This window comes from Nyctereutes procyonoides, unplaced genomic scaffold, assembly GCF_905146905.1.
Source record: "Nyctereutes procyonoides isolate TBG_1078 unplaced genomic scaffold, NYPRO_anot_genome, whole genome shotgun sequence".
In the NCBI taxonomy this organism is placed as follows: Eukaryota; Metazoa; Chordata; class Mammalia; order Carnivora; family Canidae; genus Nyctereutes; species Nyctereutes procyonoides.
This window is the reverse complement of record NW_026575121.1, coordinates 46,485,946-46,501,840: the sequence shown is the minus strand read 5'-3', so window position 1 is coordinate 46,501,840 and position 15,895 is coordinate 46,485,946. Positions and strand designations below refer to the sequence as shown.

Here is a 15,895-nt window from a genome sequence, read left to right as displayed (position 1 = left end):
ACCAAAGTTCTCCCTCCTATCTCCCTCAGTAGTACCAGGACAGATTATAGTGAAGAGAAGCTAATCCCAGATCACCATCATACTTGTGAACCACAAAATAGAAATTGTTGCAGCTGGCCCTGCCCACGTGTCTTTATGCACTTGGTCAGTGTATCCCAGACTGAGCCATCTCCCTTTCTACCAGCCTGCCCTCTCCCCTGCACAGCTGGCTTCTCTTACAGTTACTGTCTGGGTGTGGGTACATTCTTCCTTTCTGAAAGCCGTGGGTTATCCTAGATTTCCTGCTCTTACCTGTCCCCTTTGTGTGTGTCTTTTTATTAAGACTTTTTATTTATTTATATCTTTTTATTTATTTACTTTATTCAGTCTTCTCTCTGAAAGTACTGCCTCTGACTTGGGTTTTGTTTTTTGTTTTTAACTTGGTTAAACACTCTCAAACCTTGTGTCTGAAACACTGCAGAAGCTGCCTGGTTTCCTCAATGCGTCTGGTCTCCTCCTCCCTCTTCTCTGGGACTTTGAGCGGCACATGCTAGACTGCTTAACCTATGTCATATATCTGTTTCAGCATTTGTTTTGATTTTGCATTATTTTTGTTCTCTGTGCACTTTAGTTAATATACATTCTATTGATCTGTCATTCAACTGACTTATTACTGTCTTCCTCCGTGTCCAGTCTGTAGTTAAATCTTCCTAGGAAGTTCTCACAGTTCTTAATTACAGTTTTAAAATCTAGAGTATCCCTTTGGGTCTTCTTGTAATGGATTTTAGTTCTCTTAACATTTTCTATCTTTCCATCTATTTTTTATAATATATATATATATTAATCGTAATTATTTTAAAGTTCTTGCCTAAGTCTCTCTGCATTGTCTGGTTTTCCTCTTGCATTTTAATATTTGGTCCTTTTTTTTGGCATGGCAGTTTCTGGTAGGAGCCCAAAATTGCCAATGTGAAGTTACAGAAGCAAACGCATGTCAGGTTTGCTCCAGCAGTCTGAGTGCCAGATCTCACCTGGCTCTGTTGAGGCACATTTTTAGGCTTTGTGGGAGCTCTTCTACTTTGTGTCTCCTCGGGGCTAGCCCTTTTGGTTTCTGAAAGTGCAGTGTTTACCAAAGTCTTAACACTTTGGACCTCAACTTCTGTGTCCTTATTACTATGTGTGGCTGCAGCTTCAAAGTCCCAGTGTCGGTTTTCCCTGGCTCCTCTCGTCCTCCTCATCCTCCCCCTTCCCTCCTCACTCCTCCCTCCTCTTCTGGCAGTGGTGGTGGGGGCCGAGGGAGGGCTGCCATGTGTATGTGCAGGTTCATAGTCAGCAAATGAGAAGAATTTGTATAGGGACACAGGTTGTTTGGTTTCTTCCCTGCGCTTTTCTCTTCTCCTGGAATTCCCCCACCAAATCCCTGTTGTATAGGCAACCCCAATTTTGACTTCTGTCTTTCCAGCCCAATATGACTGTCATTTTCTGTTTGAATTAGTTCTTCTAGGCTGCAATTTGGAAAAATGCCCATAGGGATGGAATTGAGGTGAATGTGGAGCTTGTTTGCTGTGCCTCCTGCCTTCAAGGATTGTAACTCTTCCACTCTCAATAATTGTTTGATCCTACCTCCATGCATCTAAACAGTGGTTTCTATGTCTTTCCCAGTCCTTAGCCTTGTTTCAGGCAGGTGGCTTCGTCTAGTATAAATTGTTACTCTTGATTAGAATTGGACATCCAAGGTATCATGTTTTCTTTTTCCTTTTTATTTATTTATTCTTGAGAGAGAGAGAGAGAGAGAGAGAGAGAGAGAGTGAGAGACACAGGCAGAGGGAGAAGCAGGCTCCATGCAGGGAGCCCGATGTGGGACTCGATCCCGGGTCCCCAGAATCCCTCCCTGGGCCAAAGGCAGGCACTAAACTGCTGAGCCACCCAGGCTGCCCTCGTGTTTTATTTTTCTTATGTCTAAGTGTTAAAATTTGAGAAGGGAGGTGGAGGACATCCCTGCCTCCTATACTGCTGATGATTGAGATAAACACTTAATTTCTGTCAAGTGGTTTATGGAGAGTAATTTAGGTACAATTTTATTTTTGTGTTCTTTTAAAAAAAATTTTAAAGATTTTATTTATTTATTTATTTATTTATTTATTTATTTATTTATTTATTTATTTATTTATTTGAGGGGGGGTAGAAAGAGAGCACAAGCAGGGGAGAGTGGCAGACAGAGGAAGAGGGAGAAGCAGACTCCCTGCTGAGCAGGGAGCCTGATGCAGGGCTCCATCCCAGGACCTGGGATCATGACCCGAGCTGAAGGCAGATGCCCAACCGACTTGAGCCACCCAAGCGCCCCTACAACTGTATTTTTTTAATATGAAAAATAAACGAATTAGAAGTCAGTTGTTTTGGGGGTGGAGGAGGCTTAATCTAAAAGACCATTGGGAAACCTAACCAAAGAAGTAAAGGATCTATACCCTAAATACTACAGAACACTTCTGAAAGAAATTGAGGAAGACGCAAAGAGATGGGAAAATATCCATGCTCCTCATGGATTGGAAGTTAATATTGTGAAAATGTCAATGCTACCCAGGGCAATTTACACATTTAATGCAATCCCTATCAAAATACCATGGACTCTTTTCAGAGAGTTGGAGCAAATCATCTTAAGATTTGTATGGAATTAGAAAAGACCCCAAATAGCCAGGGGAATATTGGAAAAAAAAAAAAAACTACAGCCGGGTGCATCACAATGCCAATTTCCGGTTGTACTACAAAGCTGTGATCAAGACAGTGTGGTACGGGCACAGAAACAGACACAGATCAGTGGAACAGAATAGAGAATCCAGAAATGGGCCCTCAAGTCTATCGTCAACTAATATTCAACAAAGTAGGAAAGACTATCCACTGGGAAAAGGACAGTCTCCTCAATAAATGGTACTGGGAAAATTGGATAGCCACCTGCAGAAGAATGAAACTAGACCATTCTCGGGATCCCTGGGTGGTGTAGTGGTTTGGCGCCTGCCTTTGGCTCAGGGCGCGATCCTGGAGACCCGGGATCGAATCCCACATCAGGCTCCCGGTGCATGGAGCCTGCTTCTCCCTCTGCCTATGTCTCTGCCTCTCTCTCTCTCTGTATGACTATCATAAATAAAAAAAAAAAAAAAAAAACTAGACCATTCTCTTAGACCATACACAAAAATAAACTCAAAATGGATGACAGATGTAAATGTGAGACAAGAATCAATCAAAATCCTAGAGGAGAACACAGGCAACACCCTTCTTGCACTTGGCCACAGCAACTTCTTGCAAGATACATCCATGAAGGCAAGGGAAACCAAAGCAAAAATGAACTATTGGGACTTCATCAAGATAAAAAGCTTCTGCACAGCAAAAGAAACAGTCAACAAAACCAAAAGACAACTTACAGAATGGGAGAAGATATTTGCAAATGACATATCAGATAAAGGGCTAGTATCTAATATCTATAAAGAACTTATTAAACTCAATACCCAAGAAATAATCCATCATGAAATGGGCAAAAGACATGAACAGAAATTTCACAGAGGAAGACGTATACATGGCCAACAAGCACATGAGAAAATGCTCTGCATCCCTTGCCATCAGGGAAATACCAATCAAAACCACAATGTGATACCACCTCACACCAGTGAGAATGGTGAAAATTAACAAGACAGGAAACAACAAATGTTGGAGAGGATGTGGAGAAAGGGGAACCTTCTTGCACTGTTGATGGAAATGTGAACTGATGCAGCCACTCTGGAAAACTGTGGAGGTTCCTCAAAGAGTTAAAAATAGAACTGCACTATGACCCAGCAATTGCACTGCTGGGAATTTACCCCAAAGATACAAATGCAGTGAAACACTGGGACACCTGCACCCTGATGTTTATAGCAGCAGTGTCCACAATAGCCAAACTGTGGAAGGAGCCTCGGTGTCTATCGACAGATGAATGGATAAAGAAGATGTGGTCTATGTATACAATGGAATATTACTCAGCCATTAGAAACTACAAATACCCACCGTTTGCTTCGAGGTGGATAGAACTGGAGGGTATTATGCTGAGTGAAGTAAGTCAATTGGAGAAGGACGAACATTCTATGGTCTTATTCATTTGGGGAATACAAAAAAATAGTGAAAGGGAATAAAGGGGAAAGGAGAGAAAATGAGTGGGAAATATCAGTGTGGGTGACAGAACATGTAGAGACTCCTAACTCTGGGAAACGAACAAGGAGTGGTGGAAAGGGAGGTGGGTGGGGGGTTGGGGTGAATGGGTGACGGGCACTGAGGGGGGCGCTTGACAGGATAAGCCCTATATGTTGGCAAATTGAACTCCAATAAAAAAATATACAAAAAGAATAAAAGACCATTGGGATGTAAAATTGTTGCACATTGTATTCCTTAATTTAAAGAAAACCCAACTGGCTTCTTGTATTTAATCAGAAATCTAGAACTTTGTGTATTTTTACTTTGATAAAGTGAAAACTGATTTAAATTAAAATGGTTTAAATGATTTAAGTGTTATCTTGATATAGCTTTCACAGATTTCTGGATTCTTTTCTAGTGGATCAATGACCTGGAAAATGATGATTTGTATGTTACATGGCCTGCAAGTTGCCAGGAGCTTCTCAAGCCAGTATTCCCTGGAACTATACCTTCCATAAGGCGTAATTTTCATAATTTGGTGAGTTTTATATGATATTTTGTAGACATCTTTTAAAAAGGTATCAGCATTCTTTTTGGATAACCCTGTTCTGCGTGAATAGGCATCTGTAATAAGGAAGGAAATACTTGCCTGATATAACAAGCTTGGGATGGCGTGGCTGCTAAGGCATCCAAAGCCAGCAATGCCACACATAATCTGCCTCTTCTTATTTACATGTGCTTTCCTACTTCCGATGCAAAATTAATGAGTTATTTTACATTTTCTGAAAGGAATTTGAACTTTTCCCCTTCTATATTATAAAGAACTAATTAAAGATTAAAGCTTAGTACATTTCAGAGAAAAATCTAGAAATATTTTATCATCTATGCATATGAGGTCACTGTTACAGTATTGAATAACCTTACACAACTGTGAAATGTGCAGAAAACACTTAGCTAGGGCTTTTTGTTTTGTTTTGTTTTCCACAAAGAAAGCGAATATGTTATTTCCTACAGCAATGTAGAACAAGCAGTTACATTAATGCAATTTTTTTCAAAAATCAATTACTATCTTCTTTTAAAAAAACAGTTATGGAAAATCCAGTGCACATTTAGAATAAGGTATTTCATTTGTTATTTTAAAAAATTTACTTGGGACGCCTGGGTGGCTCAGTGGTTGAGTGTCCGCTTTTGGCTCAGGGCATGATCCCAGCATCCTGGGATCGAGTCCCAGAGTCCCACATCGGGCTCCCTGCATGAAGCCTGCTTCTCCCTCTGCCTGTGTCTCTGCCTCTCTCTCTGTATCTCTCATGAATAAATAAAATCTTTTAATAAAAATATTAAAATTACTTTGTGCTGTGCTTCAAAAAGAGGATGAGTGATCTGATATTGAATTCCCTGTGTTTAACAGATGTGCACCTTTTAGAAATCCTTCATTACCTGTGAAATTCCTTCTTATATAAAATTCTTTAGAATTGTTAGGAATTTCTTTTATTATGTTTTAAAGATTTTATTTATTCACAAGAGAGACAGAGGCAGAGACACAGGCAGAGAGAGAAGTAGGCTTCTTGCAGGGAGCCTGATGTTGAGCCTGGGACTCGATCCCAGGACTCTGGGATCATGCCCTGAGCCAAAAGCAGACGCTCAACCGCTGAGCCACGCAGGCATCCCTAGAAATTTCTTTTAAAAAAAAGATTGTACCTTGGTTTCATACTTTTAGTGACAGAAAATAGAAACTTGAATTTCATGAAAATTCCAAAGTGTTAAAATACAATAGTGATTTATAAACTATCTACTTTCTTTTAGGTTCTGTTTATTGATCCTGCTCAAGAATATGCCTTGGATTTTATAAACCTTGCTGAACTTTTCTATTATCATAAAATTCCTCTTAGGTAATTGTCAATTTATAACATTAAATGTTCAACTGAAGGAAATCCAGTAATGTTCATGTTGTACTACAGAGTATTACACAGAGTGTTGATGTGGGATTCAAAGTGGTGGTCATCTTTAATGCCTGTCACAACACAGCTGTGCTGTGAGGTGTCATTACCTTTATGATAGACTCTATTAATCAAAGCTGCTTAGTAATCTCATTTACCAACTGTTACTTTCCTGAGAGAATGATCTGATCACTTTGGGTGTCTAATGATGAATCCATTTCCCTGAGGTTGTGTTAAGAGTACACTTCCCCTTTATTTTTCTGGAAAATCATGATCATTAGATAATTTCACCATCAGTTTGACAGTTTAGAGGAGTCCATTAGTTAGGCAAATGTTGTTGAATAAACATTACAAATCAAACCTTTTCAAATATATTACTCCCCTATCCCCTCTATTAATATATTCTTCCATCTACATGTTATAGTTTAGTAATGTTGAAAAATGATGATTGGTTGTGATTTAAGGGGTAGTTTTAACGTTCCTTATTCACCTTCTTTTCCCAGAATTGGTTTTGTGTTCATTGTTAGCACAGATGATGAAATTGATGGAACAGATGACGTTGGCGTTGCTCTTTGGCGAGCTTTCAACTATATTGCAGAAGAACATGATGTATCACAGGCATTTATTTCCATAGTACAAGTGAGTACACTAGGTATAATTTCTTTAGACTATATACTGGGTTTTTCTGCATTATTACTGTAATTATTCTCATTTATCTTTCAAAGTTTATTAAAAATCATGGGAATTAATATAGATAAATCTAATTCTTCCAACTCCCAACTGAGGTACATAATGTCCCCACTTTATAAATTAGGCAACTGAGACTGCCAAAATAGGTGAATTTACTTGAGCTTCTCCAGCTGCTAATGGAATTTAAATTGTATATATAAAGTTTAGAGGAAAACATACTCATAGAAAATGGTTAGGGAAGAATTCCTGAACTAGGTCTTGGAAAAAAAAAAACATGAATAAAGAAGATTACTGCAAACTTAAATATTCTAAATGACTAATTATGTAGACCCTTCCTAAAGAATTTCAGAAGAGAAGGAGATCACTTCATGACAGCAAATGGAGGTGGAAATAGCAGGATAGGTACTGAGTTTGACAAAGAGATTGTATAAAAAAAAGTAATTGGTAAGAACTTGATTAAAGAACAGTAAGATATGGGAAGCTTATTTCATAATTGAGGTTTTGAAACTGTTACGGCCCATTGTGGAAGCAAGTGTATTAAAGAACTGTATTTAACAATACTTAAGAAAGTCAGACTATAATTTAGAAACTATCTTTTGTTCGTTTTAAAATTCATTGGTCTTTAGTGTTCATTCACTATTACAACAAGGCAGGTGGTTCTTCAAAGTGAGAATATGAAATTATCAAAGCCTTATAAACTCCCTGCCCTGCTTCAGTAGCTCCTGGGAACACCATGGAATACCTCACAAACTTACTGTTCGCGGGGCACAGAAACTACCTGCACTTCAGTGATGTGGGGATACACTTTGTTCCATAAAACAGTGCTGTGGATTATGTGTCAATCTTGTGTGTCAGTCTTACTTTTATTAACTTATTGGTGTAAGAGTTTTAAGGGACTTATTCAAACTGATGTAGCTTTTTGAAGTCTGGCCTGCTTATTGTGAAAGGATCGGTATGATATTCAAAACTGAGAAACTTGAAGACCTTTTGAAATTCTCTTTACCTAAATTATCTTAATTTGCTCCATTGACTCTATTCTGTAAGTATCTTCTATCAGACATAAATTTGTATAATTTTTGTACAGAGGAATGAGATGCCATGCTTCTCAATCACTGACCCTTTTGAATTACCTTCTGTGATGCTCAGCATAATACTGTAATGTCTTGGAAAACCAAATTACACTTAACCAGGTTTCCATACAATGCAGCATAAAAATATTAAATATATGCTATAGCCTAAAATGTATACTAAGCAATTAGAGGAAGGAGAGGGAAAAACGTGAAAATGTGTGAGAAAGGAATATTTGTTTATGATTTTCTTTATTTATTCATGGAGACAGAGAGAGAGGCAGAGACACAAGCAGAGGGAGAAGCAGGTTCCATTCAGGAAGCCCGATGTGGGACTCGATCCCAGGACCCCAGGATCACACCCTGAGCTGAAGGCAGGCACTAAACCACTGAGCTACCCAGGCATCCCGAGGAAGGAATATTTAAAACATACTAGACTATAGACTAGTCTGACTTCCACCATGGTCAGAAGTGTGTGAATATTGGTGGTTATTCAAGCTACGTATGCTTCAACCCTAAAATTTTTGTAGCCTATAGAAAAGTAAAACATGATTGAGCTAACATTCTCTTGAGAATGTATTGTCCTTTAGATGACTTAGCTTCACTAATTTAGAATAATTTGAGCAAAAATCTAGTCTTTTAGTAAAATATGTGAATTATAAAATCTCTTTAATATTGTTTCATTATTTTTAATGAGAAAGTTATTTTATCTAAATTACATAATTTGCAAATACAATATCAGAAAGGAATATAATTGAAGGTCAGAATTGTAAGTATATGAAAATTATTGACACGTGATAGAGGATTATGGTAGAGTAAGTACAGTATTTATGTAGTAAAACAGTCTGACTGTGTAACTCAGCTCTCCACAGTGGCTATGCAAACTTACAAGTAATTTAATTTTCTCTTCCTACCTTATAAGATTAAGATTTTTAAAAATGTATGTTACATACTAGATGAATATTTTTTGAATGCATGTTTGAGAATGCAGAAGTAATTTAAGGCTTTAGCTTTGGCCACAATGGGGTAATCAGATTAACTATCTCACAGTAAGCAAGTATAAAACTGGACAGAATACATGAAATAAGTCAGTTTTCAGAAGTTCAACAAGAGGTACATGAACTATGATCCTTGCAAAAAGATCAAAATAAAAATATTCACAGATAGAATTCTTGGAACTACCAAAGGAGATCCTTCAGGCTGAGAGGAAGCGACACCAGATGGTAACTCACATTCACAAGAAGAGGTAAATAAAATGTAAATATATGGTACATACAAAAGGCTAGAAGAATATATTTTATCATGTTTAAATTGCACAAGATGAAACAAAACAAACTTTAACATATATAACATATGACAATAATTGTACAGAGGAATGAAGGATTAAATGGATCTGTATTGGTACTTAAAATTTGATATTTTGATAACATAAAGTTAGGATTAGTAGGAAGTAGATTGTAGTAAATTGACACAACTGGATATCCACATGCAAAGTGATGAAACTGAATCCCTATCTTATACCAGACACAAAGGTTAACTGAAAATGGATTAAAAAGTTGAACATAAGACTTGAAACCGTTCTAAAAGAAAACACGGGGGGTAAGTTCCTTGACATTGATCCTGGCAATGATTTTTTGGACTTGACAACGAAAAGGCAACAAAAGCAAAAATAAACAAGGGGTTTATATCAAAATAAAATGCGTCTGCACAGCAAAGGAAACTATCAGTGAAACAAAACAGCTGTGGAATGGGAGAAAATATTCGCAAACTACCTATTCAATAAGAAGTTAATGTCCAAAATATACAAGGAATTCATACAACTCAATAGCAAAAAAACAAAAAAAAAGAAAGTAAACAACCCAATTTTAAAAATGGGCAATAGATCTGAATGGCCGTTTTCCCCAAGACATACAGATGACCAGCAGGTATATGAAAGGGTGCTAGACTTGATTAGTCATCAAGGAAATGTAAATCAAAGCCCACAGTGAGCTGTCACCTCACACCTGTAGGGGGTCTGTTATTAGACAAACAGATTGAAAGATGCTAGCATCATGTAGAGAAAAGGGAACCCTCTGAGAATATAATTGGTACGGCCATTATGGCAAACAGTCTGGAAGTTGCTTAGGAAATTTAAAATAGCACCACAGTATGAACCAACAATCCCACTTCAGCTGTGTATCCAAAGAAATGAAATCAGTATCTTAAAGCGTTATCTGTTCTCCCACATTTACTGCAGCGTTATTCACAATAACCAAGGTATGGAAGTGACTTAAGTATCCATCAGTGGATGCATGGACAAAGAAAAATGTATGGTGTGTATGTATGTATGTATTCATACATCAGAATATTATGCAGCCTTTATTTTTTATTTATTTTTTAAAGATTTTATTTATTCATGAGAGACACAGAGTAAGAGAGAGGCAGAGACACGGGCAGAGGGAGAAGCAGGCTCCATGCAGGGAGCCTAAAATGGGACTTGATCCCGGGTCTCCAGGATCAAGCCCTAGGCTGAAGGAGGCGCTAAATTACTGAGCCACCCGGGCTGCCCTTATGCAGCCTTTAAAATGAAGGAAATCCTATCATTTGTGACAACATGGATGAGCCTGGAAGGCATTAGGCTAAGTGAAATATATCAAAGAAATATAAATACTGTATAATACCCCATGTAGGTGGGATCTAAAAAAGCTGAACTCCTAGAAACAAAGTAGAAAAGTGGTTGGCCTGGAGATGGGCAAAATGGGGAAATGCTGATCAAAGGGTACAAATTAGTTCTGCAGATCTCATGTACAGCATGGTGACTGTGATTCATAATGCAGTACTGTAGAATTGAAATTTGCCAGAAGAATTCTAGTGTTCTTACCAAAAAGAAGGGAAAATTTGTGTCACATGATGGATATATTAGTTAATTCAGTGGTGGGAATCCCCTCACTATGCGTTTGTTAGGCCATCATGTTGTACAGTTTAAATGAATTGCTATGTTATTTGTCAGTTATACTTTAATAAAGCTAAAGAGAGAAAAAAAATTATATGGAGAAGTAAAGACCTGAAATTGCTGTTTTTGCTTACCAAGGTATATAACAGTTTTACAGTTTTAAAAATGTATAAGAACATTGGCTCATTATATATCTAAGTAGCTTATGCAAGACATTCTCCCTGCCTTAGATAACTTAAGAATATCTATTTTAAAATGACTAATTTGTAAGATGACTAATCTCAATAATTTTTCATATATAATTTTTGCTTTATTCAAAAATCTCATTTTTCTAATCCCGGTTTGTTTTACAGAAGGCTGAAATTTTTGCTTCTTGTTCAGTTACTAAAATCATAGCATACTCTGCTTGATGCAAGGAGGAATCTTACCTTCTTACCTATAAATTAAGAAACTTATAAAACTAAACTGTGGGATCTAATTACAGACCTGTGCCTTTTCTTCAAGGAGCAGGTTGCCAGGTTTATGTGAGAAAAGGGAAATAAAGAAGAATGTTGGTTCCTTATCATGAGGAATAACATGGGCCTTCCATCAGCTCTCTCTGGCAATGATTTTAAGTGAATTGGAGAGGCAGGCTTAAGTGCAAGATAGAGAGTGGGAGCACACACTCGAGAGCAGGGGGAAAGGGCAGAGGGAGAAAGAGAAGCAAGCTCCCTGTTAAGCAGGGAGCTCCGTGTGGGACAGGTCTTGGGGCTTGTTCCCAGGATCCTGAGATCATGAACTGAGCCAAAGGCAAACACTTCACCAGCTGAACCACCTGGGTGTCCTCAAAACAACATTCTCGACTGATGCAGGTTCCCCGGCTTCTGAGAGTAAAGCATTCCTATGAAACCTTATGTACTAAGTCCAAATGGTGTAAAGGAAAGAAGCAGTCACCATCAATTTATATGGAAAAGTTTTTGAGTATTTTCAAGAACCAAAAATAACCTCTTTTAGGCTTTTTTTTACACCTTAGGACATATCTTGCTAATGATGCACAGAATAAATTGAGAAAGCACAGATGTTTGCAGACACAGTTCAAAGCTCTGGCAGCTTGATGGTGAGATCCCAGAGTTGTAGTTCCTGGGGATGGAGCCTGGCAGGGCCACTCTCACTGCAAAACAAACACCGAATGCTATTTTCATTTTCTAACATTTTTCATAAAAGCAAAGATCCTCTCTGGATTTTTTTTTTTTTTGGGTTAGTGAAAACAGATACTTATGTCACTCTTGTTAAAAAAAAAAAAAAGGTGTCATAACATGAACTTTGGAGAAGTGAGAGATATCCATATATCAAAATGCTACTAAGTGGTGTTTGTAAGTACAAGTTTCTTCTCCTTGGGAAGTTTTTTCTCCAGAATGTCTTAATGCGAGGTCAGTGTTCATATTTATGTCTCAACTGAGACATCTGCCCGGACATACCTTCTCTCTTTGAGGCAGAGCTGCCCCTTTCCCTATGCCTAGCAGAATGTCTGGGGCATAGAAGAGGGTCTATAATGAAAGAGAAATGAAACAAAATAAAGGAGCTACAGCTTATATCATGCCACTCTGCTTACAATAACTGAGGTGGGGGCGGGGGAGAATGGAGGTACAGAGGAAACCTAGTCAAGGTCTTTACAGGAGAGCAATCAGGAATGAAATAAAGCCTTTCTGAAAAAAGTCATTTAAAATATTTTATACATACCTTTTTAAATAAAGGGAGCCGGGATCCCTGGGTGGCGCAGCGGTTCAGCGCCTGCCTTTGGCTCAGGGCGCGATCCTGGGGACCCGGGATCGAATCCCACGTCGGGCTCCCGGTGTATGGAGCCTGCTTCTCCCTCTGCCTGTGTCTCTGCCTCTCTCTCTCTCACTGTGTGCCTATCATAAATAAATAAAACAAAAAAAAATTTAAATAAAGGGAGCCATTATTTTATTAAGAATCACAGTAACTAGTTTGAGCAAAATAGAACATGCTATGATATTTTTGAAAGCTATGAAATAGTCACAAAACCATTTTTATTGGGAGATCTATTGTGTGGTTAAAATGAATTATCTGTGTGGGTGGGGGACATGTGTATATATGTACATATGTGGTATACTTAGAACTTAAAAGTATAAAGTGTGTTTTTATTTTATAAATCTGCATGTTCAGGATAAGAAAGCTAATTGCCGTAAGATGAAAATTAATTATAAAACCTTTATTTCTGTAGATGTACCAAAAAGTGAAGAATGACAATATCCTCACTGTGGACAATGTGAAGAGTGTTCTCCTAGATATATTTCCAGATGCTAATATTTGGGATGTTTTGGGAATTCATTCTAAATATGATAATGACAGAAAGGTGAGTTGGAATGCAGATTTTCAAAAATATGATCCAAGAAACTTTTACTATAATCTCATGAATAAGTGATGTCAATATAGTTAACTCATGATTTGGGTTTTAGACCCTCCCTTCTTTCTAAAGGAGATTTAAGACCTCTGAATGATGCAAAAGTTGTTTTCGAGTACTTAAATTGCCATTATCGACCTTTCTTAAAGTACAAGAAAAGATAATTATCAGGATTTACAGGATAGGGAACTTGAATGTAGAATTTTAAAGAATGTAATTTATACTTTTTTTTAAAGATTTATTTATTTATTCATTCATTCATTCATTCATTCATTCATTCATTCATTCGAGACACACAGAGAGAGAGAGAGAGGCAGAGGGAGAAGCAGGCTCCATGCAGGGAGCCTGACGCAGAACTCGATCCCAGGATTCCAGGATCAGGCCCTGGGCTGAAGGTGGCGCTAAACCACTGGGCCACCAGGGCTTCCCTAATTTATACTTTCTTAGGAAGGAGTGGAGAGCTGGCTTCTTAGATAAATGCTAGGACAAGAACCAAACTTGGAAAGATGGAACATCACTGGGGCTGAATTTCTCATGCCCATGCAGATCCCAAGTTTTTTAGATGAGTTCCTGCATTTTATAAGTTGTTAGGCTACAGATCTGATCCTGTCTCTCATGTATGTAATATTTCTCCATGCTAACAGCAAAGTTCAGGATTATTGACATTATAATGTCTCACCTGATTCCATCCCTGTTCAACTCTTTAGTCTCACCTTTCACAACTCTCCTCGCTCTTCTGTTCTCACCACGTGGGCAGATCAGTACAGGTTCCTGAATGGGCTCCTCCTTCTCATCAGAGGGCTTTTGAGTGCTTGTTCCCAGGGTTCATGCACCTTGCCTCCCTTGTCTTCTCACCTGTGTGTGCTTCTCTGGGGCTTTTGGCTTTAATGTTACTTTGGGGGAAAATAACACTTTGGGTAGGACTTCTGGGAAGCCTTTTCTGACCCTCCCCATGACATTGTGCTAACATCACATGCTACAGTAGTACTGTGTACTCCTGCATAATGCTTGTGACAATGGGCTGTTCCATCACCTGCCTTCTCACTGGACTACATCCTCTCTAAGAGCAGGGATCATGTCTCTTATTGGGACTTGCAGGCGCAGTGCCCAGGAACATGGTATGTGATCACTAAACATCTACTTAATGAAATTACTAAGGAGGCAAGGCCATTTGAGAGAGTGGGTTGCATGGTAGGATAGAACTTTACAAGAACAGTGAAGTGTTTTTTTAAATTTCTAAATTCTATTTATATTCAATTAGCATATGAGGTATTATTGGTTTCAGAGGTAGACATCAGTGATTCATCAGTCTTATATAACACCCAGTGCTCATTAATCACGTGACCTCATTTATGTCTCTCACCCAGGTACCCATCACCCTATGCCCCTCCTCTCCAGCGACCCTTGTTTGTCTCCTGTGATTAAGAGTCTCTTATGGTTTCTCTCTCTCTCTCTGATTTCGTCTTATTTTTCTCTCCCTTCCCCAGTGCTCCTCTGTTTTGTTCCTTAAATGACACATACAAATGAGATCATATAATTGTCTTTCTCCAATTGACTTATTTCACTTAGCATAATATCCTCTAATTCCATCCACATCGTTGAAAATGGCAAGATTTCATTTTTTTGATGGCTAAGTAGTATTCCATTATATATACATATATCACCTCTTCTTTATCCATTCATCAGTCGATGGACATCTGGGCTCTTTCCATAATCTGGCTATTGTGGCCATTGCCACTGTAAACACTGGGGTGCAGATGCCCTTTCGGATCACTGCATTTGTATCTGGGGGGTAAATACACAGGAGTGCAACTGCTGGGTTGTAAGGTAGCTCTATTTTTAACTTTTTGAGGGACCTCCACAACCTCAACCTCTTTGAGGACCTTCCTTTTTGAGGAACGTTGTGAGGCCGCACAAGCTTGCATTCCCACCAACAGTGTAGGAGGATTCCCCTTTCTCTGTATCCTCTCCAACATCTGTTGTTTCCTGACTTGTTCATTTTAGCCATTGTGACCGGTGTGAGGTGGTATCTCATTGTAGTTTTGATTTGTATTTCCCTGATGCCGAGTGATGTGGGGCATTTTCTCCTGTGTCTGTTGGACATTTGTATGTTTTCTTTTTTTTTTTATTTTTTATTTATGATAGTCACGGAGAGAGAGAGAGGCAGAGACACAGGCAGAGGGAGAAGCAGGCTCCATGCACCGGGAGCCCGACGTGGGATTCGATCCCGCGTCTCCAGGATCGCGCCCTGGGCCAAAGGCAGGCGCCAAACTGCTGCGCCACCCAGGAATCCCCTGTATGTTTTCTTTGGAGAAATGTCTGTTCATGTTTTCTGTCCATTTCTTGACTGGATTATTTGTTCTTTGGGTGTTGAGTTTGAGAAGTTCTTTATAGATTTTAGATACTAGCCCTTTATCTGATATGTCATTTGCAAATATCTTCTGCCATTCTGTCCACTGTCTTTTGATTTAGACAGCTGTTTCTTTAGTACACAAAAGCTTTTTATCTTGATGGAGTCCCAATAGTTCATTCTTTTGTTTCCTTTGCCTTTGGAGACGTGTCTAATAAGAAGTTGCTGTGGCCAAGGTCTCTGGCTATGTTCTCCTCTAGGATTTTGATGGATTCCAGTCTCACATTTTGGTCTTTCATCCATTTTGAGTCTGTTTTGTGTATGGTGTGAGAAAAAGTTCTAGGTTCACTCTTCTGTATGGGCCTGTCCAATTTTCCCAACATT

The 15,895-nt window shown here is 38.6% G+C and overlaps 1 protein-coding gene across 3 annotated transcripts in view; it reads left to right on the top strand.

The window, feature by feature from the left end:
- Positions 1–15,895, top strand: part of UGGT2 (UDP-glucose glycoprotein glucosyltransferase 2) — a 194,487-nt gene that overhangs the window by 90,576 nt on the left and 88,016 nt on the right. For all 3 annotated transcript variants that reach the window (XM_055335813.1, XM_055335812.1, XM_055335814.1), the window contains 4 exons: positions 4,550–4,669; positions 5,935–6,020; positions 6,572–6,707; positions 12,982–13,113. In XM_055335813.1, the coding sequence (XP_055191788.1) occupies positions 4,550–4,669; positions 5,935–6,020; positions 6,572–6,707; positions 12,982–13,113 (474 nt within the window). The remainder of the gene's footprint in view (positions 1–4,549; positions 4,670–5,934; positions 6,021–6,571; positions 6,708–12,981; positions 13,114–15,895) is intronic.